Source organism: Annulohypoxylon truncatum, assembly GCF_022578515.1.
Source record: "Annulohypoxylon truncatum strain CBS 140777 unplaced genomic scaffold F4807scaffold_51, whole genome shotgun sequence".
Lineage (NCBI taxonomy): Eukaryota > Fungi > Ascomycota > Sordariomycetes > Xylariales > Hypoxylaceae > Annulohypoxylon > Annulohypoxylon truncatum.
In genome coordinates this window covers 1-23,709 of record NW_025953837.1, presented here as the reverse complement: position 1 = coordinate 23,709, position 23,709 = coordinate 1, and the positions used below count along the sequence as shown (strand labels likewise).

At 48.5% G+C, this 23,709-nt stretch overlaps 10 protein-coding genes across 10 annotated transcripts; 5 read left to right on the top strand and 5 right to left on the bottom strand.

Moving 5' to 3' along the window:
- Positions 1–348: 348 nt before the first annotated feature.
- On the bottom strand, positions 349–1,701 carry F4807DRAFT_471741 (uncharacterized protein; the record flags this gene model as incomplete). Its single annotated transcript, XM_048002954.1, has 2 exons — positions 349–1,398; positions 1,459–1,701. The coding sequence occupies 2 exons, from the start codon at positions 1,699–1,701 to the stop codon at positions 349–351; spliced, it is 1,293 nt and encodes a 430-aa protein (XP_047849299.1).
- A 1,733-nt stretch (positions 1,702–3,434) lies between these two features.
- F4807DRAFT_317183 (kinesin-domain-containing protein) lies at positions 3,435–7,722 on the bottom strand. Its single transcript, XM_047995124.1, has 3 exons — positions 6,972–7,722; positions 4,762–6,918; positions 3,435–4,710 (listed from the first exon to the last, which is right to left on the bottom strand). The coding sequence occupies exons 1-3, from the start codon at positions 7,449–7,451 to the stop codon at positions 3,766–3,768; spliced, it is 3,582 nt and encodes a 1,193-aa protein (XP_047849298.1). The 5' UTR covers positions 7,452–7,722; the 3' UTR covers positions 3,435–3,765.
- A 612-nt stretch (positions 7,723–8,334) lies between these two features.
- On the top strand, positions 8,335–10,001 carry F4807DRAFT_465278 (uncharacterized protein; the record flags this gene model as incomplete). Its single annotated transcript, XM_048002258.1, has 2 exons — positions 8,335–8,386; positions 8,482–10,001. The coding sequence occupies 2 exons, from the start codon at positions 8,335–8,337 to the stop codon at positions 9,999–10,001; spliced, it is 1,572 nt and encodes a 523-aa protein (XP_047849297.1).
- A 503-nt stretch (positions 10,002–10,504) lies between these two features.
- Positions 10,505–10,744, top strand: F4807DRAFT_465277 (uncharacterized protein; the record flags this gene model as incomplete). The annotated part of the gene is made up of 2 exons (XM_048002257.1): positions 10,505–10,572; positions 10,663–10,744. The coding sequence occupies 2 exons, from the start codon at positions 10,505–10,507 to the stop codon at positions 10,742–10,744; spliced, it is 150 nt and encodes a 49-aa protein (XP_047849296.1).
- Positions 10,745–10,911: 167 nt separating this feature from the next.
- Positions 10,912–12,322, top strand: F4807DRAFT_316855 (uncharacterized protein). Its single transcript, XM_047995123.1, has 2 exons — positions 10,912–11,752; positions 11,805–12,322. The coding sequence occupies exons 1-2, from the start codon at positions 11,086–11,088 to the stop codon at positions 12,263–12,265; spliced, it is 1,128 nt and encodes a 375-aa protein (XP_047849295.1). The 5' UTR covers positions 10,912–11,085; the 3' UTR covers positions 12,266–12,322.
- F4807DRAFT_316667 (uncharacterized protein) lies at positions 12,097–14,233 on the bottom strand. The gene is made up of 6 exons (XM_047995121.1): positions 13,788–14,233; positions 13,671–13,727; positions 13,537–13,601; positions 13,068–13,450; positions 12,885–12,983; positions 12,097–12,784 (listed from the first exon to the last, which is right to left on the bottom strand). Exons 1-6 carry the CDS (start codon positions 13,975–13,977, stop codon positions 12,379–12,381), a joined length of 1,200 nt encoding a protein of 399 aa, XP_047849294.1. The 5' UTR covers positions 13,978–14,233; the 3' UTR covers positions 12,097–12,378.
- Positions 14,234–14,422: 189 nt separating this feature from the next.
- Positions 14,423–16,808, bottom strand: F4807DRAFT_465274 (cytochrome P450; the record flags this gene model as incomplete). Its single annotated transcript, XM_048002256.1, has 11 exons — positions 14,423–14,597; positions 14,683–14,959; positions 15,019–15,205; positions 15,258–15,374; positions 15,481–15,596; positions 15,690–15,782; positions 15,861–15,944; positions 16,057–16,240; positions 16,342–16,470; positions 16,535–16,636; positions 16,698–16,808. The coding sequence occupies 11 exons, from the start codon at positions 16,806–16,808 to the stop codon at positions 14,423–14,425; spliced, it is 1,575 nt and encodes a 524-aa protein (XP_047849293.1).
- A 310-nt stretch (positions 16,809–17,118) lies between these two features.
- F4807DRAFT_316794 (cytochrome P450) lies at positions 17,119–19,506 on the top strand. Its single transcript, XM_047995122.1, has 4 exons — positions 17,119–17,523; positions 17,588–17,639; positions 17,696–18,435; positions 18,506–19,506. Exons 1-4 carry the CDS (start codon positions 17,322–17,324, stop codon positions 19,177–19,179), a joined length of 1,668 nt encoding a protein of 555 aa, XP_047849292.1. The 5' UTR covers positions 17,119–17,321; the 3' UTR covers positions 19,180–19,506.
- On the bottom strand, positions 19,286–20,927 carry F4807DRAFT_316661 (NAD(P)-binding protein). Its single transcript, XM_047995120.1, has 2 exons — positions 19,871–20,927; positions 19,286–19,797 (listed from the first exon to the last, which is right to left on the bottom strand). The coding sequence occupies exons 1-2, from the start codon at positions 20,527–20,529 to the stop codon at positions 19,392–19,394; spliced, it is 1,065 nt and encodes a 354-aa protein (XP_047849291.1). The 5' UTR covers positions 20,530–20,927; the 3' UTR covers positions 19,286–19,391.
- Positions 20,928–21,406: 479 nt separating this feature from the next.
- Positions 21,407–23,059, top strand: F4807DRAFT_465271 (cytochrome P450; the record flags this gene model as incomplete). Its single annotated transcript, XM_048002255.1, has 3 exons — positions 21,407–21,573; positions 21,653–22,111; positions 22,168–23,059. 3 exons carry the CDS (start codon positions 21,407–21,409, stop codon positions 23,057–23,059), a joined length of 1,518 nt encoding a protein of 505 aa, XP_047849290.1.
- Between the last annotated feature and the right edge of the window lie 650 nt (positions 23,060–23,709).

The following is a 23,709-nucleotide window of genomic DNA, read 5'->3' as shown; positions in this document are numbered from 1 at the left end:
AGAGGCCGTGATCTGCTGCTATTTTGTGTTTCGTGGAGGGGATGTGGAAACAATCTTGCATACGAAGAAATCGAAGTTTGTTCCCGATAATAACAGGCGTAGAACTTGTCTCCTGGAATGGAGAGTCAATAGAGTTCTTCCTGGCGTTGTAAAAGTATGTGCAGTGCGGTCCGCAAGAACTTGAATGCCAAGGAAAGCTACTACGAAGGGCTTGTTAGCAAGGATAATTGATTCAAGAGGTTTAATGGTACTGCTCACCTACACAACAGCAACGCCAACCATAAGATGAGACGTTCATTGAGACATAGACGGGGAGGAGGGTAGCCCTACGACCGATATGCGGAATACTTAGGTGCTCTTATACACTGTATGTCCGAGTCGAGCACCGGTGAGAAGGCGCCAGATGCGGTGACGGTTCTGAAGACGAGGACATCGGAGGATTCCAGTTTTTAGATCGAAGGGATTAGGCCGAGCTAATTGTCGGCAGAGCAATTCCCAATCCACGTGGTCTACTTTCAAGTGGGCGCCCTCTGGCTCGTCTAACACTACTTGTATGTTACCGAGAGTGAGATCATGTAGCCACGGAATCAAATCTCCGTTGATGAGCTTGTTCATCCACCACTCTGGCTCATACACGCGCGTGCAATTCATTTCAAATAGGCCGAGGTTGTCAAAAGGCTCCATTGCTTCTTCAACCAGCCAGCGAACCTCCACAGGCGATGTGGCAAGGCGCGCTCGGAGCTCAATGAACTCTAGCAGACGCTCACTGTACATATCGCTCAAGTCAATGGTAACTGCTGCTCTCATGACGGCACGGGCCGTCGATAGCGGGTCGACAGAGGGGTCCGTTTCTTGGAGCTGGATGGTGCTGCTGAACTCCAAATTGTGTCGGGCGCCGGAATATTCCATTAGATCTTCACAAACAATTGCTCCAAGATACTTGTGAGGCTCCATAATGGGCCGTGTAAGGCGACCGCCGCGTGGCAATTCCGTCATCCATGCTCGCTTCATCCAGATCTCATACAGATGAGCGATGCTGGACGGCTCTCCTGAGTCCCGGATGTGAGTGACCTGTCGAAAATTGATATCGAACCTAGATTGGTAGCGGCAGAACTTGAGCGCTAGCTCAAGACAGGGCATGTGGATGGGGAGATACATTTCGTCGTGTTGAGTGTTGATCTCCATTCGGCCGTTCATTCGGCTGTAAAATCCCGCCGCTCCACCAACGTACTGTTCAACGTTGATGATGTCAAAGAGCTGGATGTCATTGCGGCGATAAGCTCGTGCTGTACACGGCTGTTTACACCATTCAATGAATCCAGGTTTTGCCTTAATCAGCACCGGGTGCGTCCAGTGAGGAGTGAGTCGAGGGCGGCTCACGTTGATTGAGGTGCGGGTCTTTGAAGCGGACGAGGTTAGTAGGATTCCTGGGGGATAGCGAGGGCTTAGATAACTTACGGTTGGTCTGCATATACCACCACATACAACACATACTACCACATCATCGCAAGTTGCACTGTCGTGGTAAGGGTTTGGTATCTGGTATGGTCGCGTCGGCAAGAAGTGTGGGCCGTTAGGACCCAGCTGCGGCATGGGAGGGTTCATCAGAGCGGGATTGGGGTTGACCGGAAGAGGAAGGGGAACGGCGGGAATTAGTGCTCCGGTGGGAAGGTTCACCATAGCGGTTGCAGGGTGTGCCATGGTTGTTACTAAGTTTGTTGATATCAATTCTTGAATGCCGTGATATCTAGCAGCCTGGAAAGTAGCCACCTTGGTCAAGATGGTAGTCGATAGAGGATCTGGGGTTGCAAACTTCTGTATGAGTGCAACAATTTGATCCGGGGATCCAGAATTAAGCTGGAATTGAAGGAATGACTCGTAAGAAGTAGACGTCTTGAAGAAAACGAAGACGTTATTATGACTTGGAAAGCAAAATTAGTGATTAAACCAGTTAAAAATTATGAAAGTTGACGGGGAGAGAGTCGGAAGAATTGTGAGAAGAATGACGAGACATGGAAAATAGAGTGACAACTATTTACCCGGGTGTTTTGACGCACGTAAATGAACTCGTGCCGGCGTGAAGAAAAAATATTGAGATGGAATATGTGGAGAGTGAAAATAATTGGTGTTGAGGGTAATGAGAAAGTTGGAGAGGACGGTGACGCGAAATCATCTAAGACAGATAAATTTGAATGTGGGTTCAAATATCTGTCAGGGAATTTTGTATTATGTAGAGGGAAGTGCGAGAGAGAGCATGTGGGAAAGGAAAAAATGGTATATATGAAAGTGAAGGAGACAACGAGGAGGTTCAGTGAAGAGAGGTACAGGAAGGGTAGAAAACATGAAAGTGTGATCAACTACTTACCAGTGAGACGTTACGATGCGCGGCAACGAGAGTAAACCCGGGAGGAAATTGGATGTAGAATTTAGAAGGAATGAAGAAAAATAAATCGGCAGGTGCCAAAAGTAGTGAGGAATATAATGAAGGTGGAGAGGGCGTTTGATGAAGGAAGGCGACGGGAAGAGTGGAAATATGAAAAGTGTGATTAGGCACCTACGTAGAAATTTGTGTTCCACGGAAACGAGAGTGGCCTTGGAGAGAGAAAGAGAAAAAGAAAAAGGGCAGAGGGAAAAAAGAAGAGAATGTGTGGAAGGTAGAAAATATAGTTATTCGCGGATCCTAAGCGTTGTTATAAAACCGAAAACGTAAAGATGAAGACGTTTTGCTTGGGCTTGGGTGTCCACCAGCTGTAGGCACGTCTGGCAGGTGAAAAAATTTGCCTTCAGGGCCTGCACTACCACTACTTACCAGAGACACCCAGGTGATGAGATAGGTAGATACAAGTCTACCATGCCCAGAGACGTTGGAATACTGAAGGCCTCTTCAACCTTGGAAGGGTTCGACTTTCAATGTTGCTGTGTTGTGGTCTAGTAGCTAACTCTGGGTATTCTTGGGCACAATCAAAAGAGTACCCTGACAGTGCCTTCTACAGGGGCTCAGTCGAAGATCTGGAGGAAACTCAAGGAAATCAACCCAGTGCAACAACCATTGAAGGGACGAACAGCAAACATTCAAGCTTAAAAGTACATGTAGTCATCAATTGTCCATGTCATATTGTGACACGGACCCAAATGTACGTGCCAAAACCATCATGTGACCGACTATGGGATGAAAGAATTTAAACTTCAAGGAAGGCACGTAGGCATGGCGCTCATAGCTACTAGGTACCTATGTATCTAGGCAGTCTAGCTACGTTGCTATTGCTGTGAGATCCTACGTTAGTTTCATGTAGTTGCCTCGTTTACAATGATATAGATTGTATCAGGGCAAGCACCACCTAAATAGACAATCTAGGAGGTAAGATAGGGGTGAGATAGGAGTAATAAAAAGGGGCGCAAAGGACCGCATATTTGAAGGCAGTTTACTATACGTACTCGCTACTTATTCTTTACCCACAAAGCAAACATGCTTAGAATCACCCAGAATCGTAGGTATAGGAATAATTAAAACTGTAATATCATCATCTTTGCCCGAGACAAAGGCTACTAACAACAGGGGTATCTAGCATGCAGGCTAGGACGACAAACCAAGACAAGGCAACGTGCCCCGAATAGAGCGGGCCAAGTCATAGGTCTGATCGCCGCATACCTTATCCGACAAGAACCGAACCACCTAGGCACCTATTCCGTAGCCAACTCCAGAAAACACCAACCATGCAAATGCCTATCATCTGGGAAGTGTCAAAACAAGACTGGTCAGACTATTCAATTTAGTCGGGGGCTCTTTCTCCTGGTAGTACTCTGCGAGAAGACCTCCCTACCACCTCCAGGTATCACCGTTGAGAGGGGCGGTGGCATATTCTCTCGGCCCTCGCCGGTCACCGTTCTTCGACCGACTTTGGATGATCGAGTCGTCCTACTTCTCTTAAAAATAGGTAGCGTAAAATCTCCATCAGCAGTGGCTGCCGGGGCCGGGTCCATCAGTCCCGGACCGACGTTGGCGCTGAATTCGTGGATTGTAGCGTTAGCACGGGGATCGAAGTTCAGTGTGGCTGTTGCGTTAAGGTTGGGGTGGACCTCACGCAAACTCATGGAAAGTGGGATCTGATCGCGATCCGAAAGGGGGAGGGCATGGTCTGATGTAAAGCGTCGCAGCGGTGATCGATTCTCCGACAAAGATGTATCCGCATCAGAAAAGACCTTAGCCTTGCTGGGTACTACCTCGCCATTCAACTTTCTGATTAGTTCTTCGTGCGGTTCCGTTTGCGGGAGTTCCGTGGGATATTCGTATGCCTTCTTCTGTGGCGTGTTTCCGGTCGACTGGTATTCTTGCAAGTTGGTATCGTTGATGTCCTCTCTAAGCGTGGACAGAGGTCGACAGATAGTCTCTGGTAGAGACTCCAAGGAGCCCTCGACATCGGCAACATCAGTATCCATATCTGAACCGAGGTTCTGGACTCTTGAGCATGTATTCTTGAAGTGATCCCCAATATTCGCATACGAGCCTTCGACCGTCTTGGATAAACTTGTTACTGAACTAGAATGACTGGAATGGTGAACCGCGTTGTGAGAACGAGCGCGTGTGACAAAGTCGTCCAAGGACGTCATCTGCTCATCTAGATCCTTCATTTGTTCATCAACAACTCGCACAGTTTCGGCATGTACAGATTTGGTCGTGTCTTGGATGGAGGTACTATGCTTGTTCGCAGTCTGTCACCTAATTAGTACCAACACAGATAAGAGTCGGGCTGGATATCTTACTGTCCAATCATCCTTTAGTCTTGTCTTCAAGATGTCTCGAGAGCTAGTAACCTCTTCAAGAAGTCGAGATTCCTTCTTGTTCCAATTATCCATCCCCTCAGAATAGCGCGCCATGCTACCTTCTAGAGCAGTACTGTTTTCCTGTACGCTTTGTTGAATGGAACTTGCCTTGTCAGCCAAGCGTGACTCCTGGACAAGGGCTTGGGTATTGATCAGACTAGTGATTTGTGTCAACAGCTTTTGACGTTCCTCAGCTGCTTGTCGCCGTTCTTCATTAACAACTTCTTGCAGTTGTGCTGAGATTGAGCTGTTTGACTGGACGGCAGCCTCGCTTGCGTGCTGAAGTTGCTCCCTAAGAGCGTCGGACTCCTTCTTCTGGGAAGTGATGTGCTTCATCAAGTCTTCAAAGATTGACTTGAAATCTTTGCCAAGAGAAGAATAGGAGTGATGTAGCTGATTATGGAATACGCCTAGCTCGCTGAGGACGTCCTCCGCTATTCTTTCCGCAGCGGTTGCAATGGCTTCAAGGCTCTCACCCACCCTTTCTTTGATATGATCCCGGACTTCCTTGATCTCCTCCAGTACATTGTCCATCTCATCCTTCGACTGGTTCTGCTGTTCCATAAGTTCTCTCTTAGATTGTGCAAAGAGCTCGAGATTCTCATCGAGAAATGATTGGGTGGAAGTGAGCTTTTCTAGCTCTCCTTGTACAAATGAATGCATTCTGTTCGAGATGCTTGACATGTGTTGCTGTTGCTCACTACGGAACGCCTCCATACGACTTTCTACAAGCGAAGTGACGTCTGACACTTGGCCTTGAGCGGATCTCCAGTTCGTCCGATTCAAGGATTGAAGATCTGATTTCCTCTTGTTCTTGGCGTGGAGACCTCCAACATCCTTGATCGTCTTGCTAATGGTGCTGATAAGTTCACCGCCGACTATCTGCATCTGTTCTTCGGTGCGTTGGTGTGCCTTTCGAAGGTAAGTCTCCTCGGCAAGGCTCTTGCGTGTTGCCTTAAGCAAAAGGTCCGTTTGATCGAGGATATCTTTCGTCTCATCGAGTTGAATCTTCATAGCATCATGTTCCTTCTTTAAACCCATAAAATTTGAGGTCACGGAAAGGAGTTCTTGCCCTTTGTTTCGTAGATTGGACTCGAGGGTCTCTATCTTGGCCGCCTGTTCGTCATTCTGTATTCTGCGGGATTCGCTCTGAGCAGTCATCTCTTCGTAGCCCTCGTTCGTCATATAGACACCATTTCGTTGACGCGTCACGATTAACTCACTCCTAAGGCGTTCGATCTCGTGTGTCAATTCCTTCAGTAGCGTTTCCTTGTTGATTCTCTGATTGACTTGGGGTTTGTTGCGAATGTTCTTGGCTCTGAAGGCATAATCAAGCGTCGAGATGGTCTCTTCGAGATTGCTCTTGGCCGGTGAGATAGTGGCGATGATACAGGTCTTAGTGCGACCACCAAGAGAGTCTTGCAGCAGCCGGGTTAACTTCGATTCTCGATAGGGGATATGCGAGCTTCGGTCGACTAGCGCGTTGATGACTCGGCCTAGAGTAAGCAAGCTCTTGTTGATTAGTCCAGCTTCGGCGGCTCTTTTGTTCTCGGCCCCAGAACGTTGGATGTTTTCGCTTCCAGCGAGGTCCACCAGATTTAATTTGCCTGCGCTCACATATTCCTCCCCGTCCTCCCCGGTCTGCTTCACGCAAGCCGTGATGGTAAACACAGTGTGACTTCTACTACTCAGATCATTACATTTGGTGGCGGCTACCTGTCGCTTCAGACTGCCATCCTGCAGGAGCTTGATGCCTTCTGACGCATTCCTGATGTGGGATTCCTGCATTCCCTGGACGACCGTCGCCGCGTGACCCTTGCGTGATGTGTCGTCGAAAATCTTCAACTTGGCACTTTCCTCGGCTGAGATTAAGTCGCGAAGCTCTTCGTTGTACAATTCGATGAAAGAACATTTAACGAAGCTATCGGTGTCCTCCACATCTAGCTTGTTGAAGAGCGAGTGAAGCACTCGTGGGATAATTCCGGCATCGTCGGAGAGAATACCTAAGGTTTCTGTCATGTTTCCTGACATCGTGTATGTTTTGCCGGTACCAGTTTGGCCATAGGCAAATATGGTGCAATTGTATCCACCGAGCATCTAAAGCGTAATTAGTCATGTGTTCGACGTGATATGGGCGGTGTTTGACAAACCTCTTCTACTATGGGCTTCACGACATCGTCGTATATCATGCTCTGGTCGGCGGCCTGGGAAAAGACGCGATCAAAATTGTAGGTCTTGTTGCTCAGAGCAGAGGGACCCATGGATAGTTCGACTAGCTTTCCCTTCACTCCTTCGGTAGCAACAACTACAGCACTGTTCTCGCTGACTTCTCGATCGTTGCGACCTCGGCATCGGACGACGACGTCGATGTTAGTCTCTACAGTGGTATCTACTTCAAAATCGCGCTCCTTGCGCTTGGTTCCAGACGTAGCAACGGATGACAACGATTCGGCTGGTGAAGGTGCCGCGTTCCTTGCAATCCTCGAAGCAATGGCGGCATGGTGGTTAGAAGGATTCCGAAGCGATGACGATCTGTTTGTAGGTTGTCGAATGCCACTACGACCAGCAGCGCCCGAACGTGCGATGTTTGCCGTGGAGGGCCTTTCGCTCTTGTGGGAGCGGCCCTGCATGGCGACGGTAATTCGATTGGGAGGAATGTTGTAAGCTTTTATTCAACCTAACAAATGATGGGTAGGTAATTGTTTTCGAAATAGAACAAGGCGACACGGGGACGAACAGGGAATAGCAAGACGGAATTGCAACCTGAGAGGACGTTGGAATTAATTCTTTTTTTTAAGAAACCTCAAGGTACGGGACGTATCGAGTCGATGCAATAAGTTTGTGGAGAGATAGAACTGCGGGATAATGTAAAGACGGGGATGAAGGTTGATAAGATTTACGAAGAGCAAGCATAAGACGCGACGGGAAGTTGTAACCTTACCGCTCTTGTGATTTCTTTCTTAATTTCGGTACAAGACCCACTAAAGAATCAACAGAAAGTGCTTTCGTTGCCGTGACAACCGGTTTAGCTCCGATAAGAGATGAACGAAGGGCTTATCAAGCTCCTGGGAAATAGGCGGGGTACAAAGCTTTGATGCCGAATTAGGTAAGATTGGTTAAACATGTACAGGTGTGTACTTCCAAAGTTAGTCAAGCTCAAATGTGCCAGCATGCATGCACAACGTGCCTGACGACCCCACATATATGTCTTATCTGCTTATCTAATGTATCAAATGACGTCCCATCCCAGCGCATCTGACAGCCTCCAGCCTTTCTTTGCGCTTTCGGCCTAGACTAAGTGGCTTGACGGCTTGACATAAGGCAAACTTACCTAAATACATCACCTGCTCTTGTTACGTCCTGACTGTATGTGCACGCATCTTGGCAACTATATCTTGCTCTTCATGGATTCAACCGAAGCTGGTTGACTTTGTTTGACTGGTGCGAGCTTAGCAACTCGTATTGCATCAACTACATCTTTGTCGAGACGAACATCTCATTATACCATTCAATATGTCTCTATTTACGGCAGCTCTCCATCCTAATGTCGGGCTAGGGTTCCTTGGTAAGTATAAAGCTAGAAGTATAAATCATGCCCGGCAAATGAGGAATCTGTCGCGCGTGTTACCCTTGCCTTGCTGACGATCTGGTCATCTATAGTGCTTGGTGCTTCGCTTCACGATATCCTGACACGTCTTAAGGCCGAACCTCAACGTTTCCCCAAGCTGGACCTAACCTACTCTGCAACCCAGCCTGTTACGGATCCCGTCGTCCTAGCCCTCCCCGCAAACGGTATACAATTACGCTTTGATGGCCCTGAGCAGCGACTCCGTCTCATTGAAGTCATCGACTTCACCAAGAATCGCATCACCTACCAAGAAAAAGATATTGCCAAACCCCCACAAGGAACGTTGGGGTCTCCTAGGTTAGGTGGAGATGCTACGACAGGCCCAGCATTTAAGAATATCTATCACCGCCTGTTTGGTCCGACATATGCTGGAGAATATATTCCTCCAACTGACACAGGGAATAGCAATGCTGTGGGAACGTATATCTTGTCATATCCTGGCGTAGCATTCAGCTTCCCATTGCCGAAGTCAGCTTATTCTCCAAATAAAGACGTGGTGTCCTTGCTGTCTTCATCTGCAAGTCAAACAGCCAGCTCTGTTGCGGTATTCAGCGGGAAATCTTGGGCTCATGCTCGAGAGACACTTTGGGATGAGATTCTCCCCAGTGTTAAATCGACATTTCTGTTCAGTAAGAGTAAGGAGGTCGTCCCTGATGAAATATCCCTAGTCAAGATACACGGTGGTGGCAGGCTTCAGCTATTCAAGAAATGGACAAACTCGTCAGTCTGGATTAACCTGGGAGAGACCACGCCGCAAGATCTAGTGGCAGAACTTGGCCCGCCCGACGCCATATATCGAAAGAACGACCAGAGGATGTATATTCACAAGACGCGCACTGCAAGCCATAGCAGGTCGAGGTCTAACGGCGGCGACTACAGGCGCCCCGACGATCTAACCGACACTGACCAATCTTCAGCCCACACTGGATCCGACGACTCCGAAGATGAGGCTATCGAGGACGAATTTATTGGCAACGTATCGGGAGAATGCTTTTACAATTACTTTTACTTGGGATTTGATATTTTGGTTTCGCCACCTCAACCTGCTTCGCGGACACCACCGTCTCAGATTTCCGGCATGAATGGAAAAGAAGTCCCCGGAGCGAACCCATTCAAAAATGGTACCGCGGATCGATTGGTGGCCACCAAGATGGTTCTTCATGCGAATGTCCCGGGTTCGTACCCGTTCAATCGACACAGGCGCTGCCGTTGGGAGATCCAATATCTCGCAACTGATGATTCGTCCAATATCTTAAACTCGGAAACCTTGTTTGACGAGATCGAGGAGCGGCTGAGGGAGGAGTGGAAAAGCACGTATTCATCAGAGGAAGATGCTAAGAGACGCCAACGGGGGATGGTGCTGAACAGAGGATGGGGAGATAGCCCCGGTAGCAGCTGCGAATTTCTTGGAGGCTGGGAGGATAGTAGTGGAGGAGTCGCCGCGAAGAAGTTTGACGGAAGCGAAGATTCCACGACTACACTATACGGATTCCCGGGGATGGTTTTCGAGGTTTTGAAGAATGGGTTTGTTAGCGCGGTTACGGTTTACTAAGTTCTCGGTTTTGGGTATAGGAGTTATTGCTCATTCACACATCTTATTCAGGGAACATTTAGAATATCCGTAGAAACTGGAATGGCTAGCCTTATTACAATGCCAGACATGAGGCAGCTCAAGCGTGTCTGCTGACTCGACGCGACAGTGCGATTATCCACCTTCCCTTTCCGGTTCTATGTGCCGCTCTGCCTCCTTTTTTTATTTGCCTTATTATCGTCACTTCAGGGAGACAACATGCTAGCAGTTTTGAACAGTTGATAGAATAAATGTGCTATAAATGTGCTAAATTAAAAGGGGTTAAATATTCAACTAGCAGTTATTACCTTAGCGGGATACTTAACATTGCATTAAATATATTCATAATATGTGATGATTAATCAAGTCTGAGCATACTAGGTATGACATCATCAAGATCTCTCGAATAAATAAAGGTACATGCAACTCAATTGTTCAATATCTCAATTTTGCAACAACGACGTAAACAATTAAGACCGCAGATCATGGACCCAAATAACCCTTTATCCGAGCGCGAGAAAGCGCTGGAAAACCAGTATATCAGAGAAAAAGAGTATGCGATATTCTCATGTTTCTTCTCCTCTTTACCGTTTGACACAGGCTCGATGTAGTCAGCCGTGTACGGGCGCTGACAGCTTGACAGGAAGCAGCTCGCCAAAGCGAAGGCCGCCAAGAAGATTGAGCAAGAACAGCAGTCCGACCAAGGAATGCATCAGTCCAAGTAAAGACATGTTGGAAGGTTGGAGGTCTATTGAAAGTAATTAAGAAGAAGCTGAAAAGTCTAGCAACATGGGAAATATTGTTTTATTGCTTTTGCGACAGACTTTTACAGAGGCAATATAGCACCACTATTGGTCCTTATATCTATCACATATCACGTCGCATCCGTGCTGACTGCACAAGCCATCTTTACCTGTGAAACAACCATAAAGTACCTAAGGTTAGGTCGAAATCAGGTCAACGCAAACAAGAAGCACCCGACTACATAAAGGCATAGCACACATTACATTTAGGCGGTTGTAGTATCGCGTTTAAGACAAATCTTGATCCAACCGGAAACACGAGAATGGGGCTCTATGAAATTGACCCTGATGGCGACGTCCTACTTACCCTTCACAACCCGAATGCCCCATTTGCCGTCTGGGTTCCTGAAACCGAACCTGAACCCGAACCTGAACCCGAACCTCAACCTGAACACATAAGTCTGTCTAAAGAGAGTTTATACGACAAGCTCAGAGCTGACGATACTGATCCTACATGTTCATCACCCCCGGTTCAATTCTTGGTCTCTTCACGGCATTTAGTTTTGGCATCGAAATATTTCCGGAGCATCCTCCAAGGTCCCTGGGAAGAGGGCACTGTGATCCATTCAGATGGCCGACGCCACATCTCCGCTCAGGATTGGGATGAGATAGCCTTGAGCATCTTAATGCACGTTATACACGGTCGTAACCGAATCGTGCGCAGATCGATCACATTGGAAATGTTTGCCAAAATTGCCGTTCTCGTAGACTATTACAGCTGTCATGAAGCCGTCGAACCTTGGTTGGACATTTGGGAAGCTTCGCTTACGTCCCACACTTCCGAGATATGCGACAGAAGTCTCGTTCTACAGATCCTCATCTCTTCAATTTTTGAGAAAAAGGAGCGGTTCAGAGATGCAACGAAAATAGCCGTGGAGCATTGCAAAAAGGAATTTCCGACGCTGGAGTTACCAATAGTGGCAGTGGCCGGTATGTATTCTACATTATATGCTTGTAATTATCAAACTGACAAGAGCCGCAGAAAAGATTAATCAACGGAGGCAGGAGCACATTCGCCAGATATTCGATTGTATCTACAGTCTTTGTACGCTCTCAAGTGAGGATTCCATTGGATGTAATTTTGCGTGCTCGTCAATGTTACTTGGTTCACTCATCATACAAATGCGCAAACAAGGTCTTGATTCAAAACCAGAACCTCCGTATATTGGGTACAGCGTTGCATCAACTAGGAAAATGATTCATGAATTTGAGACCCCACGTTGGAATCAGTCCGAATCCTACAACAGATACGGCAACGGGTCCTTCCATCGTTGTACCCTTTCCGATCTATTGAGGAAGAACTTGCCAAGTGGGGAGGTGGAAGGTCTTGAGTTGAAAGATATCTGCACCCCGGTTCAGGTCAAGAAGGAGAAGAATAAGAAGAAGAAGAAGAAAACACATCTTGAGGATCCATGGCGACTTAATTTCTCATCGATCCAGTGATGAGGATAAAACAAAACATGTTTTGGAGAGCAGGAGGAAAAGAGATCACTTTGCCGTCGTTTTGTTTATTTGTCTGTTGTATCAACCAAAAGCTGCCCTCGCCAACCGTTATATCACGTCGAGACCTGGTTGATTACTGTTGTCCTTGTGATGCCTGGTGCCTCTGGCTCGGTTATTGTGCGCGTCCTTGACGCGGACGCGCTCATGTTAAGTGCCGTGTCGCTGAGCTCATAGTACCATTGCTGCGTGTGATCAAGCTTCCGTTTGCTGCCTATGCTGCTTATATTACCGGCGCTAGTTGCACTTCTTTGGGGCTTAGGCGACCTCCCCCACGTTATAATCGACATTGGCTTGAGGGAGTACGAATGCTCTCCACTGCTAGAGTTGCCGCCCCGATGCCCCCTAGAGATGAGCGAAGTCAAGGAGCGGAAAACGGCAGAGTCAACAATGTAGACTCTAGTGAAGGCGACAAATGCTGGCGTCGAGCTGACAGCAATGGCGACGTTGTTTTCAACGATGCTAAAAATATAAGGAGTCAGCGTCTTGAGTTGGATTGCAACAGGTAGGTGCAATCATAGGAGGACGTGGTGAAAGCAAATGGAAATAAAGTTGAACTTGCCACCATATGAATGTGATTGTGCTTGACCATGTGGAATCGTTTTCAGCATGTAGCAATATGACGAGGTATCTCAGCGTAACAAGGCTAGAAATCACGCCCCTGCGCGGCATCGTCTATCAGTGCCTTGTTCTTTGATAATTAAAAATTCATGGTAGTCTGGAATCTAGAGAATGCTCCACTCACAATAAGCCTGTGGCAAAAACAGCCGCTATTCGCAGCCGCTTTTTGAGGGTCATCTGGAGTCCCCAGAGGATGGGAAGTGGCAGGACAAAGATGTATAGGTCCAGTACGACTGTGCAGGGGCCCTGAACGACGCCCGTGGGAGCGAGATGCTGGCCCATGCCATTGGTGAGTAAATCTTCCCAGGCCTCGTTGCCGTGTGGAACACCAAAATATAGGAAGACGGCCACCATGGAGCCATAGAGTAAGAAGTCAAAGACGAGGCCAATAGCGACGGCCACTCGGAGCCATCGGATATTGCTAAAAAGTTGCAGGTACAGTATCAGGATTGAGCCCTTGGTAAAGAAACGTGCCACTTGGTTCATAGTCTCCTCGACGTAGATTTGCTGTTTAGCTCATATTAGTTAGTGTTATTGATATCAAAAAGGCTCGATGAAAAGTCAATATTGCTAATTAGTGAGGTGCGCCTGACCTTGAGATAATCGGCGTTAAACAAGCACAATGGCACATCCCATAAATGACGAGCAAATCTCAGCACTATTCCCAAAGACGCCTATGTTAGTAGAGCAACACCCAATATCGGGAGTAGAAAAAGGGGCCTCTCACTGAGCAAGTTATTGATTGTATATGCAAGGGAAGACAAGTAACCCAGGACAACAAAGGCTATCAATTCAGCGTAAGTACGTATGTCTCTTTGCGCAAAATCTGGTTCAGTTTACCTACCATCTGACCATCCAAAACTGTGGAAGTTATGCCTTAGCCTTCCAACGAGGAAGACTGTAGCTACTCCGGTCATAATTGCACTGGCTGCGATCAAGTCAGGCTCCAGCGTGACTGGATCCTCCAAATTGTATAAGCCATTAGGAGATACCGCAGACGGAATCTTGCAAAGGTCTTGTTGCTCTGAAGACATATTCTGCAGGCATATGCGCTGGTAGCCGACAATACTAGACGATGGCGCTTTGTGGGAGATAATGTTCGATCAGATAAATCGAAGTAGACAAACCCTTGATTGAGGTACGGTCAAGAGAACCGCTCCACATGAGCATTTAGTCTAGAATCTGAAAGAGGAGATAAAGCGGAGGAAAGTCACATTTCTTGTGAGAAGATTATGTTGGTGCAGCCTGATGCTCGGTGTGTCAGTGTTGGTGTCGCCCATATGCATGTGCGTATCTCGAAACTTCGACGAGGCTGTCAGTTTTACGGCAAAGTATGCGCTGTCATTGGACTACCTAACACTCATTTAATATACCTAATGCAGAAATATAAGGTATATGCTCCCAACACTTCCGTCTCATTTTTCTGTGCCGTACTACTACCACACCTGCAAATTGCCTGCGCTGCGTGGAGAAAGAAGCCTAGGCAAGTTGTCGCCACCTTTTGAAAGCAACGATGGTATCACTGCGAGGCACAACTGACGATCTCCATGTTCTGGATCGAGCCGCTTCAGGAGCCTCCATCCTGCACGTCCAATCTTCTAACACATGGACCATTACGAGCTTGGCTACCATAGAAGCATAGAACCGGCCAGGACTTCCGAAACGGGTCAATCAGTGTCAAGGAACTCGGATGGTGTATCTATGGGCGGAAGATGACGACAGAACGGCTAGGTACTTACCATGCAGTGTTACCGAATCCCCATATCGGCCAATCAATGCTGGCTGTGGTAAGGCTGGATGGCGTATCACCCGGGACATCGCGACACGATATTTCTCCTCTCTCAAGCTGCTGATTCGCCCGTAGGAATCGGAAGGCGTCAAAGACATCAGGGCTGCGATAACGGGTAGCATCGTGCATCAAAGCCCGCTGCGGTACGCACACCCAGTCACCAACAGCTAGTGTCGATGTTCCGTCGCTAAATATATAAGGCATGAGAGCCTTGCGACGGCCGGTTACTGTCTCAGGTTACATCGACCGAACTGTTGGGACAACAACAAAGGGCCTAGAGTCTTACCTGCATCAGAATTGTTGCAGCGTATCGATTCCCTGAGAAAGCTGTCCAACAGCGGTAGCTGCTTCTCCACGTCCAAAGCCTTGCCTCCAAGTTCTTTACATGTAGCGCGAGCCTTAGTAATCTCGGCACGCAACGGTTCGATGCAGTCGTCGTGAATACACAAATCCTCGATGGCGTAGGTTGTAGTCTGTGAGGCCCTCAGTTCTGGTACCACTTACACTAGTGCTATGCAGGCTTACCATGGCAAGTTGATGTACAGAGCCGAACCATACGGCCATGATCTCCCCCACCATCCGCGCAGGCGACCACTGCATCTTGCGCGGCGATGTATCTATCAACCATTGCACGCAATCAATCTGTTGTTACACGCCAAAGGTTCAATGGTTAGCACGACACTCCGGAAACAGCACAATGCAGGCACCCGCCATTTCTAGCTCACCGGGACTGGTAGGTCTTTCTCACAGCCTGCCTGGTGACGCGCATTGCGCGCTTGCAGCCGTTTCGTGACAACAGGTTCCAAGTGGTGGAAAATCGTCCGCGCAGCTCTGTGCCGTTTGGTTGCTGCGGCCGCGACGAACCTATACGCGTTCGTATTCGTTAAATCCTCTCTTATCGATCCCATTTTTAGGTTGGAGCAGTTGAGAGCTAACTATCATGAGGGACTTACGGACGCATGAATTTTGGGGTGATGCGCAGAAGTTCGGCGGCGAATATGACAGCCTGGGGGAACTCTAGCGCAGCCTTCGTGAACCTCTCATTCTTGCCTGAGTCGTTGAACAATGCATGGTCAGCAACTATTAACATTCCATGACGAAAGAGAGTTTTCATCATCGGAACCATACAAAGCTCCTCGCCAAAGAACACGAAGCAGTTGACGTTTGTGACCGTCCTCTTGATCATAGGAAAAAGCTGAACGCGGGCGAAGCCTGGCCATGGCGGGGATCGCAATTAGCATTAGTTCCATTGAGTAGAACTGGCCGACTGGGTAGCCGGGAAGTGATAGAACAAGTACATTCCGCTTGGATCGGCAGCACATACCATCGTCATCTGGTTTGCCGAGCTCCATACTGAAATTGGATCTCAAAATACGCTCAAATTCGGGTTGGAACGCGGGCAAGTGCGCTGTCAGCAGGCTGCGTAGGGCGCGAACGAATCCTGTGCCCTCAACTCCCCGCTGATTTTGCCATTCGAAGCCGTACATGGTATATCTTGGCTGCAGAATCTATATTTGAACGATTAGATGGTGGGCTGCAAGCTACCAAACCATGTGCCTCTTACGAGGGCCTATCATAATCCCGGGAGAAAAGACACTAGGGGACTCACTTCTTTTGCCACTGCATGGAGCGAGAGACTCTCCAAGGGCGCAGCAATCATCTCCCTGATCATCTCGGGAGATGCGATCAGCAGGTGGTCGTTTGAAGGCGTAGTGATTTTGAAGGGTTTTCCATTGGCCTATTTTCCAAGCCCCTGCGTTAGCCGAAAGGGTATTGATTCCATCATCTAGGGACAACTCTACCTTCCTGTACGCATTGTCGATGATCTGAGGGCCGCGGATAAGATAAAGAATCCCAAATAGAGGCCTGAATAGATCGAATAGGATGTGATTGAATTGCTGATGCTGTATTCTTTTTGGTTAGCCCCAAGTCGAAGAAATCCAACGCTCCGAACAGGAAACCAACGGATGTAAGAAGTGATCCAACCTTATGCTTGAGAGCATGACGAACGGTCAGAATTACAACAGCCCCCAAGAAGATGCCAAACCAGAGCCTGGATTCTGAGAAGATGATCATGATTTTGACGATGCCAAGATCTGAGTATTCGAGGGAAGCTACTATGTATGGTGATGCGGCCTTTCGCATACATAGCAGCTGCACTCGTTTTATACACATGCACACTCCTCATAAAGCATGGGTTACTGGAAGCCTTGCCATGACGTTTGAGGGATGGCCCCGCCGTATTCCCAGTCGACGCCTTTCGTGCTCCGACTTTTGAGTACTCAATCGTATTGGGGTTCCCCCAGAGTTACATTCTGACCAGTTCTAACATGCCCCAGGATGCCTCGATGTCGGGAGGAAGTAGCCCGGTCAATATTCACCCCCCCCCCCCCCTTTATACCTATGGTGCAAGTAAATATATTGTACGTAGTGGGTCCTTAATTCTCACAGTGTGATCGAGTCAACCTGAGGGCTGTATTATATCGAAGCAGATCACACTATTAGAACGGCCTTTCCAAGTTCTTGTCGTTTGCGGACACTCAAGGCTCAACTAACCAAATTCGTGATCGACTCCATCCCCCAGCGTTAATGTTGCTAGATTCACTAGCCTCCCTAGACACCTCTCGGGCTGCGGCCCTTGGCGTGGCAGCCAGCACTCATAGATCTCTTTTAGGCCTCGTGCTACTCCCATTGATGATACTCCTGCTTTGGCGGGCTTGGAGGTTCACGATCAGTCCACTCTTGTACCCCGATGACCCCAAGGAGCTGCCTTATTGGATTCCATTTCTAGGTAAGCAGAATGAATCGACTTCTTGCTTTACTAGTCATGTTTTTCACATAATAACAGAACACAGGGCACCTACGACCATTCTTTCAGGATTCCAATGCATTGCTCTCCCAAGCTAAGTATGTTGCCCCGGACCACGACAGCATAGGCCTTGTAGACTCATTCAAGTTGGTAGACTATATTTCGGCAACACTAAGGAACCATTCGCGCTCACAATTGCCGGGTCCACTACTTATGTTATAGTCAAGGCCCAGGATGTTGCCGAAGCATATAAGAACAACTCGACACTCTCCTGGACCGAGTTTCTTTTGGAAATGATGCGCACCCTTGGAAACGATGAACTCTGCGTCGAGACCGTTGCTAACCCGCTTCCTCGAGACAAAGACGGCTTCCCTAACCCCCATGGGAAGCCTCTAGTCACGCTAGCTCGGGATATGCACATTCACCAGCTTCATCCGGGCGACCAGCTTGATGATCTCGAAAGGCGGTTCCTCCGCTGGTTCGAGCGCCATTTGGAACCCGATACGATGATTGAGACATACGGCAACAGCATGGCACAGAAAGACAAAGACGTCGCTGTCACAATGCCTCTTGTGCAGTGGTGCTCTGAATTTTTCACGCTTGCTTCCCAGGAAGCCTACTTCGGACCTGAGCTGGCGCATATCGACCCGCACCTGCATGAGACCTTCATCGTCTTTGACGAGCTCAGCTACCAGATTCTATACCAGTATCCGCGTCTCCTGGCCAGCAAGATGCGCGCCGCCAAGGCACAGCTCCAGCACGCGATGAAAGCCTATCTTCGACTGCCGCGCAACAAGAGAACTGGTAATGCCTGGTTCACCGATGTCTTCGAGACCGAGTGCCGGGCGCTAGGAATCGATGAAAACCAAATCGCGATAATGTTCTTCACGGTTTGTATGTTATTCCGCACAAAACCAAGCACCCTTTCTCTATCATGTTGTACTGAAAACATATTTTCGCGCAGACTGGGGTGCTAATACCAACACCCGCAAGGCGGCGTACTGGCTCCTTGCGCACCTCCTCGAAAAGCCAGAGCTGCTTGCCGCCCTGCGAGCCGAAACCAACGCAGCATTCGATGAAGTCGGTCACCTCGACCCGGCGCGCCTCCACGACGCCCAACATAACCGGTGTTTCGACGCGGTCTGGAACGAGACGATCCGCATGTCGGCGTACGCGTCCTCAGTACGCTACATCACGCGCGACACCATCATCGGGGGTAAGGTACTGCGTCGGGGCCGCCGCCTCATGATCCCGTACCGGCAGTTGCACTTTGACGAAGACGTGTTTGGGACCGGTATCGACGAGTTCCGGCCTGCGCGGTTCGGCTTCGACGCCGCTGATACAAGTCGGAAGGAAAACAAGGAAAATGGGGTACATCGGAACCTCACGCGCGTGGATAGCTGGCGTCCCTTCGGCGGCGGCGTGACTATGTGCCCCGGTCGGTATATCGCGAAGCGCTCTGTGCATATGTTTGTGGCGCTCTTGCTACACAGGTACGATGTAGAGAGCGTCGGGCAGAGGACGGTGCCTGAGGCGGAAATGGGGAAGCCTGTACTGGGTATTATGTCGGTTAAGGAGGAAGCTGCAGCGGAGGATGTTAGAGTTAAGGTGAAATTAACTTCCAGGAACTCCAAGTAGAGACGTTACGGGTGGGACTTTAAGTTATGTAAGCGTATGCTTTGTAGGGATAATTACGTCACTGAAATCAGAGAAACTTTTTGATCGTTCTGCCTAATACAACATCAACTTAATTATTCTATACTTTAGCAACTAACTACCCAACTTACTCAAGGACATGTTTGAATGACTTGGTTACGATTTCAAAGAACTGAGAAACCACGTCCAATGAATTATTTCCAGTCCTTAAGCACTGTCTCACCTTCTCTTAGCTGTGTATAGCGCACGCTGTCGCGCCAGATTATCTCCCGCTTCCTTACATCCTGCGCCTCTGACGCCCTTTCTGCCGGCGCCGTGCCATCGAAGTAGGCCGCCTTAGCCACCGAAACATCCATTGCGGCGCGCATGACGTCGCGGGCGGACCGTTCCGTCGTGCGCATCTTCCCGTTGGATTCCGGGTAAAGCCACATCATGACATACCCCATGATCGGCATAATGATGCCGTGTACAATGCTGCGCCCGAACCAGTTGGTGCGGCGGGCAATACCCTCGGGGCTGGCCATCGAGCCAGGGTCGACTCCGACCGTGGTAATGCGATGAAGTAGGGGATCCGAGTTTAGACGTCGTTGCAGCTCACTTCTGTTTTGCCAGCCAGCTCGTCAGCGCATAATTAAATTAATAGGAAGGTGGGCAAGAAGGGGTAATAACAAACATCATCGTGACCAGACAAAATTTGGCTGCCCCATAGCGACGCATACCATTGCGTGTGCTCGGATCGTCTGCCCTAGTACTCCAAGTCCCGAAGGCGATCTGGTCAATGTTCTCGCCGCTGATGAACGGCCTCCATTTGTCGTCCGGGTGTTTGTATGTGCCAAGGGTAGTGGTCAGCCAGTCATCCGGGTTATGCGCATCACTCCCGACGATTGTTATCCGCCCGGTTTCAGGGTCTATGCTCTGCAGCAGCATCACTGTAAGCAGCCAGTGGCCTAGGTAGTTTGCTACAAAGGCCATGTCGAAGCCACCCTCTTCGGCCCATGTCTGGGTCTCGAATTCAATGAATGCGGCGTTGAGCACTAGCCCACGGATCTGGGGGATAGTTCCAGCAGTCACGCGCCCGTTGATGGTAGTGGCCACTTGACGGACGTTAGTGAGGCTCGCGAGATCCAAAGAAACGACCTCGTAGGAGGCTTTTTCACCCCCCGCCTTCAAAGCGGACGTGAGTCTGCTGTTTGTCGCGGATCCGTCTCGGACTATGAAGATAGAATGGTAGGCTTGCAGCTCGGGTGACGAGACGATATGCCGAGCAATGGCGCTGCCGAGATGGCCATTTGCGCCAGTCACGATAATGGTACCCTTCCGGCTCGTCATCATGATGGCCTAATGAAAGTAGTGCGCCGAATCTTGATGATAGCTATCTTTGGTGGTGAAATCGACTTATTGAAAATCGGCGCGAAATGTTCTATGGCCCACCATACGAGAAATACTAATTACGAGCAGCCAAACGATTCTCTGTTTACACTGTCTGCATGGCTTGCTCATACTGTGCTGTTCCTAACATGCGCTCGGTCGGCCATGAAATAGCGGCGCAGCCTTGTTGTGTAACCATCTCCCAACTTGAAAATAAGATTCCAGCGCCACCAACACCAATCTACTCACTGCACTATGTGCGTAACATTGCAGGTTACCATCCGGTCAATCACAGTAGGCAGTGCTCTTTAATCTACTATAATCGCTCAATGCATGTCAGCCATCCGACGTGAATCCGAATTTGGCGGCCAAAACTTGACGTTAGTAGCCGGGTGCATGTACACCAACCTACAGATTCGGTGCTTCATAGTACGGCCCCCAAGAAGCCGATCCTGAATTGCCATCCATTTCGTAATCGTATCGGAGACGGGTGGTGTGCGGGAATCCTACGCACCCAGCGAACTTTTCAATCAGCTATTCCACACACTTTGGGGACCGATGACCATGAGGAACGGGGGCGAGACTACAGATTCTACCTTGGCCACCAACGAGCGACGCAACTCCTAGGCAATAGTACTAGGCACAGAGTGCATGTTGCAATTGCACCAAAAGGTGATTCTTATTTCATCAGCGTTTACCTCTGTAAAATATCCATTCATCCTCGGATCTCAATGTGACCGTTAAAGACTGAAATGAGTTAATGATCACCTTATTCTTTTTCAACAATAGTAACAAATTTGGTCGGTTTTATTATTATTGGCGTTTGGTAGAATCCTTCACCATGTCGCTGCATGACACCTTCGTGCTCCTAGGAGTCGTCGTTGGGACGTACGGCATTCTGCGGGTACTCATCTGGCTCACTCACAATCCCAAGGAGCCGCCTGTGCTTGTAGAAGGCATTCCCTTCATCAGCCCGGCAATCGGTATGATGGTGGAGAAACAGAACATGTTTACACGAATCTGGCGAGTATCTATTACCATTGCCTCATGTCATTCCGGCCAAAGATTAATCATAATCATCCAATAGGCAAGAATATCGGCACTCAGTATACACTCTGCGACTCCCCGGCAAGCGTCTCTATGTCATAAATTCCCTTTCTCTCTATCAGATAGTCCAGCACAACACCGATATCATCTCCTGGGACCCCGTCAAGGCCCATATAGCAGACAAGATCATGGGACGCCGCGTAAGTACTATAGGGCTCAGCGTAGTGCAAGATTTTGGTTGTCCAGCCGAGGGCGGCACCGTTTGGGGGTTAAGAAAGACGATTTATCCTCTTATATTCCCAGGTCGGCCCGCGCTTGACGAGCTTAACAGGACAGCTTTTCATATTATGGCGGCAGGTGTGGAGGATTTGGCAGCCAAGGGCTGCACCACTATAGCACTGTACGCCTGGCTCAGTCACCAGATTTTCGTTGCGTCTCTTGGTGCAGTTTACGGGCGAAATAACCCACTTATTAAGCCGGAGAACGAGTCTGCTTGGGGGTGAGTCCATCTCATCTTGAACTCGAAGAGTGGGATGCTAATTACTTCCACGTCAGTGTATTTGAAAAGGGGATATTTCTTCTTATGGCGGACGTCCTCCCACAGATTTCTGCCCGGAAGGCGATCCGTGCCCGCGAAACGCTTGTTAAAGAACTTGAAGAATACCTCCGACGCGGTGGCCAGCAGGAAGCCTCTTCCTTCGCCCAAGCTACCTTGAATCACTTCGCCCAACACGGACTTGACTATTCAGATCTCGCTCGGGGAGAACTCGGAAACATCGCGGGCATCGTCACATCCACCATGCGCTCCGTGTTCTGGTTATTTTACCACGTCGCCTCAGATCCCAGGCTCCTCGGCCTTTGCCGCAGCGAGGTTGCCCAACTGGCCCGGAATGACAGTAAACCCGAAGAAATTGACCTTGCTCACGTTTCTACCAACTGTCCCGTCCTCCTTGCCGCGTGGCAGGAAGTGCAGCGCATTCATGCTGACCCAGTCTTCTCGCGCGTAGTCATGCAAGACTTCCTCCTCGACGGGCGCTATCTACTCAAGAAAGGCTCGTCGGTCTTGATCCCGGCTGGTGTGATTCACCAAGACAGTGGGATTTGGGGGTCCACTTCGTTGGACTTCGACCACGAGCGATTCCTTGTGGATGGAAGAATGAAGCAGTATTCTGGTGCCGTGCAAACATTCGGGGCCGGAGCGGGCATGTGCCCCGGACGGCACTTCGTCAGCGTGGAGATCCTGCAGCTGGTGGCTATGCTAATCATGCGGCTTGATATCCAACCGGTTGGGGGTGGGAAATGGACAATGCCTAGCAAGCAACTGATGTTGAACGTGGCATTCCCGACGCCGAGTCCTGATGTCGAGGTAGAGGTGCTGCCGAGGACTGGCCCAGTATGGCAGTTCACGTTCACGAAGAACCAATCGGCTCGTGATGCCAAAATTTGACTAACTACCTGTCCGATATACTAGTAAAATTAGATAGTCTGGTAGAAACAACCTTAAGTTTCTGGTAGCTATCTATCAGGTCATGACAATTCGGACAATTGATAGGACCGCGGCTCAGGAACTTGGACGGTGGCTTGATCTGCATGAAAGAGGAGAGTAACAAATCACATCAAATATGTTGCCTTGCATGATGCGACCTTGCTAGGTTGGGCAATTCGCGTGCTGCTTTCGTGGCCTAGTTACCGTAATAATAGGTATCTAGGTGGTTGTATCCGCCTCCGACGGCGGACGATAGTACCGAATCCGCCAACCCACCAATTCATTTTATGTACTGCGATGTATATAATATATATGCATAATACATTAAATAATCGTTATTATATTTTTAAACTTATAAAAATTATAACGTTAAAAAACGTTAAAAAACGTTATAAATTATAATGTGTTATAATATATAATTTTTTATAATTTATAAAAAATTAATTTATTTAATTAAATTATAAGTTTTATTTAATTATTTATTAAATTTAAATAAATATTTATAATTTAAAAGCGATTTAATTAATTAATTATTTAATTAATTAATTAATTAATTAAGTTTAAATTTAATTAAAATATATTATATAAAAAATAAATATATAAATATTAAA

Excerpts from the sequence above, each read along its gene's own strand:
- F4807DRAFT_316794 (XM_047995122.1), top strand. The coding sequence starts at position 17,322 with ATGTTGCTAGATTCACTAGCCTCCCTAGACACCTCTCGGGCTGCGGCC. Across the intron at positions 17,524-17,587 it reads TTATTGGATTCCATTTCTAG|GGCACCTACGACCATTCTTT; the intron begins GTAAGCAGAATG and ends AACAGAACACAG. Across the intron at positions 18,436-18,505 it reads GATAATGTTCTTCACGGTTT|ACTGGGGTGCTAATACCAAC; the intron begins GTATGTTATTCC and ends ATTTTCGCGCAG.
- F4807DRAFT_317183 (XM_047995124.1), bottom strand. The coding sequence starts at position 7,451 with ATGCAGGGCCGCTCCCACAAGAGCGAAAGGCCCTCCACGGCAAACATC. Across the intron at positions 6,919-6,971 it reads TGAAGCCCATAGTAGAAGAG|ATGCTCGGTGGATACAATTG; the intron begins GTTTGTCAAACA and ends ATTACGCTTTAG. Across the intron at positions 4,711-4,761 it reads GACTAAAGGATGATTGGACA|ACTGCGAACAAGCATAGTAC; the intron begins GTAAGATATCCA and ends ATTAGGTGACAG.
- F4807DRAFT_316855 (XM_047995123.1), top strand. The coding sequence starts at position 11,086 with ATGGGGCTCTATGAAATTGACCCTGATGGCGACGTCCTACTTACCCTT. Across the intron at positions 11,753-11,804 it reads ACCAATAGTGGCAGTGGCCG|AAAAGATTAATCAACGGAGG; the intron begins GTATGTATTCTA and ends CAAGAGCCGCAG.
- F4807DRAFT_316667 (XM_047995121.1), bottom strand. The coding sequence starts at position 13,977 with ATGTCTTCAGAGCAACAAGACCTTTGCAAGATTCCGTCTGCGGTATCT. Across the intron at positions 13,728-13,787 it reads CAGTTTTGGATGGTCAGATG|CCTTTGTTGTCCTGGGTTAC; the intron begins GTAGGTAAACTG and ends CTGAATTGATAG. Across the intron at positions 12,785-12,884 it reads ACAATCACATTCATATGGTG|CATCGTTGAAAACAACGTCG; the intron begins GCAAGTTCAACT and ends TTATATTTTTAG.
- F4807DRAFT_316661 (XM_047995120.1), bottom strand. The coding sequence starts at position 20,529 with ATGATGACGAGCCGGAAGGGTACCATTATCGTGACTGGCGCAAATGGC. Across the intron at positions 19,798-19,870 it reads TTTTGTCTGGTCACGATGAT|AAGTGAGCTGCAACGACGTC; the intron begins GTTTGTTATTAC and ends CTGGCAAAACAG.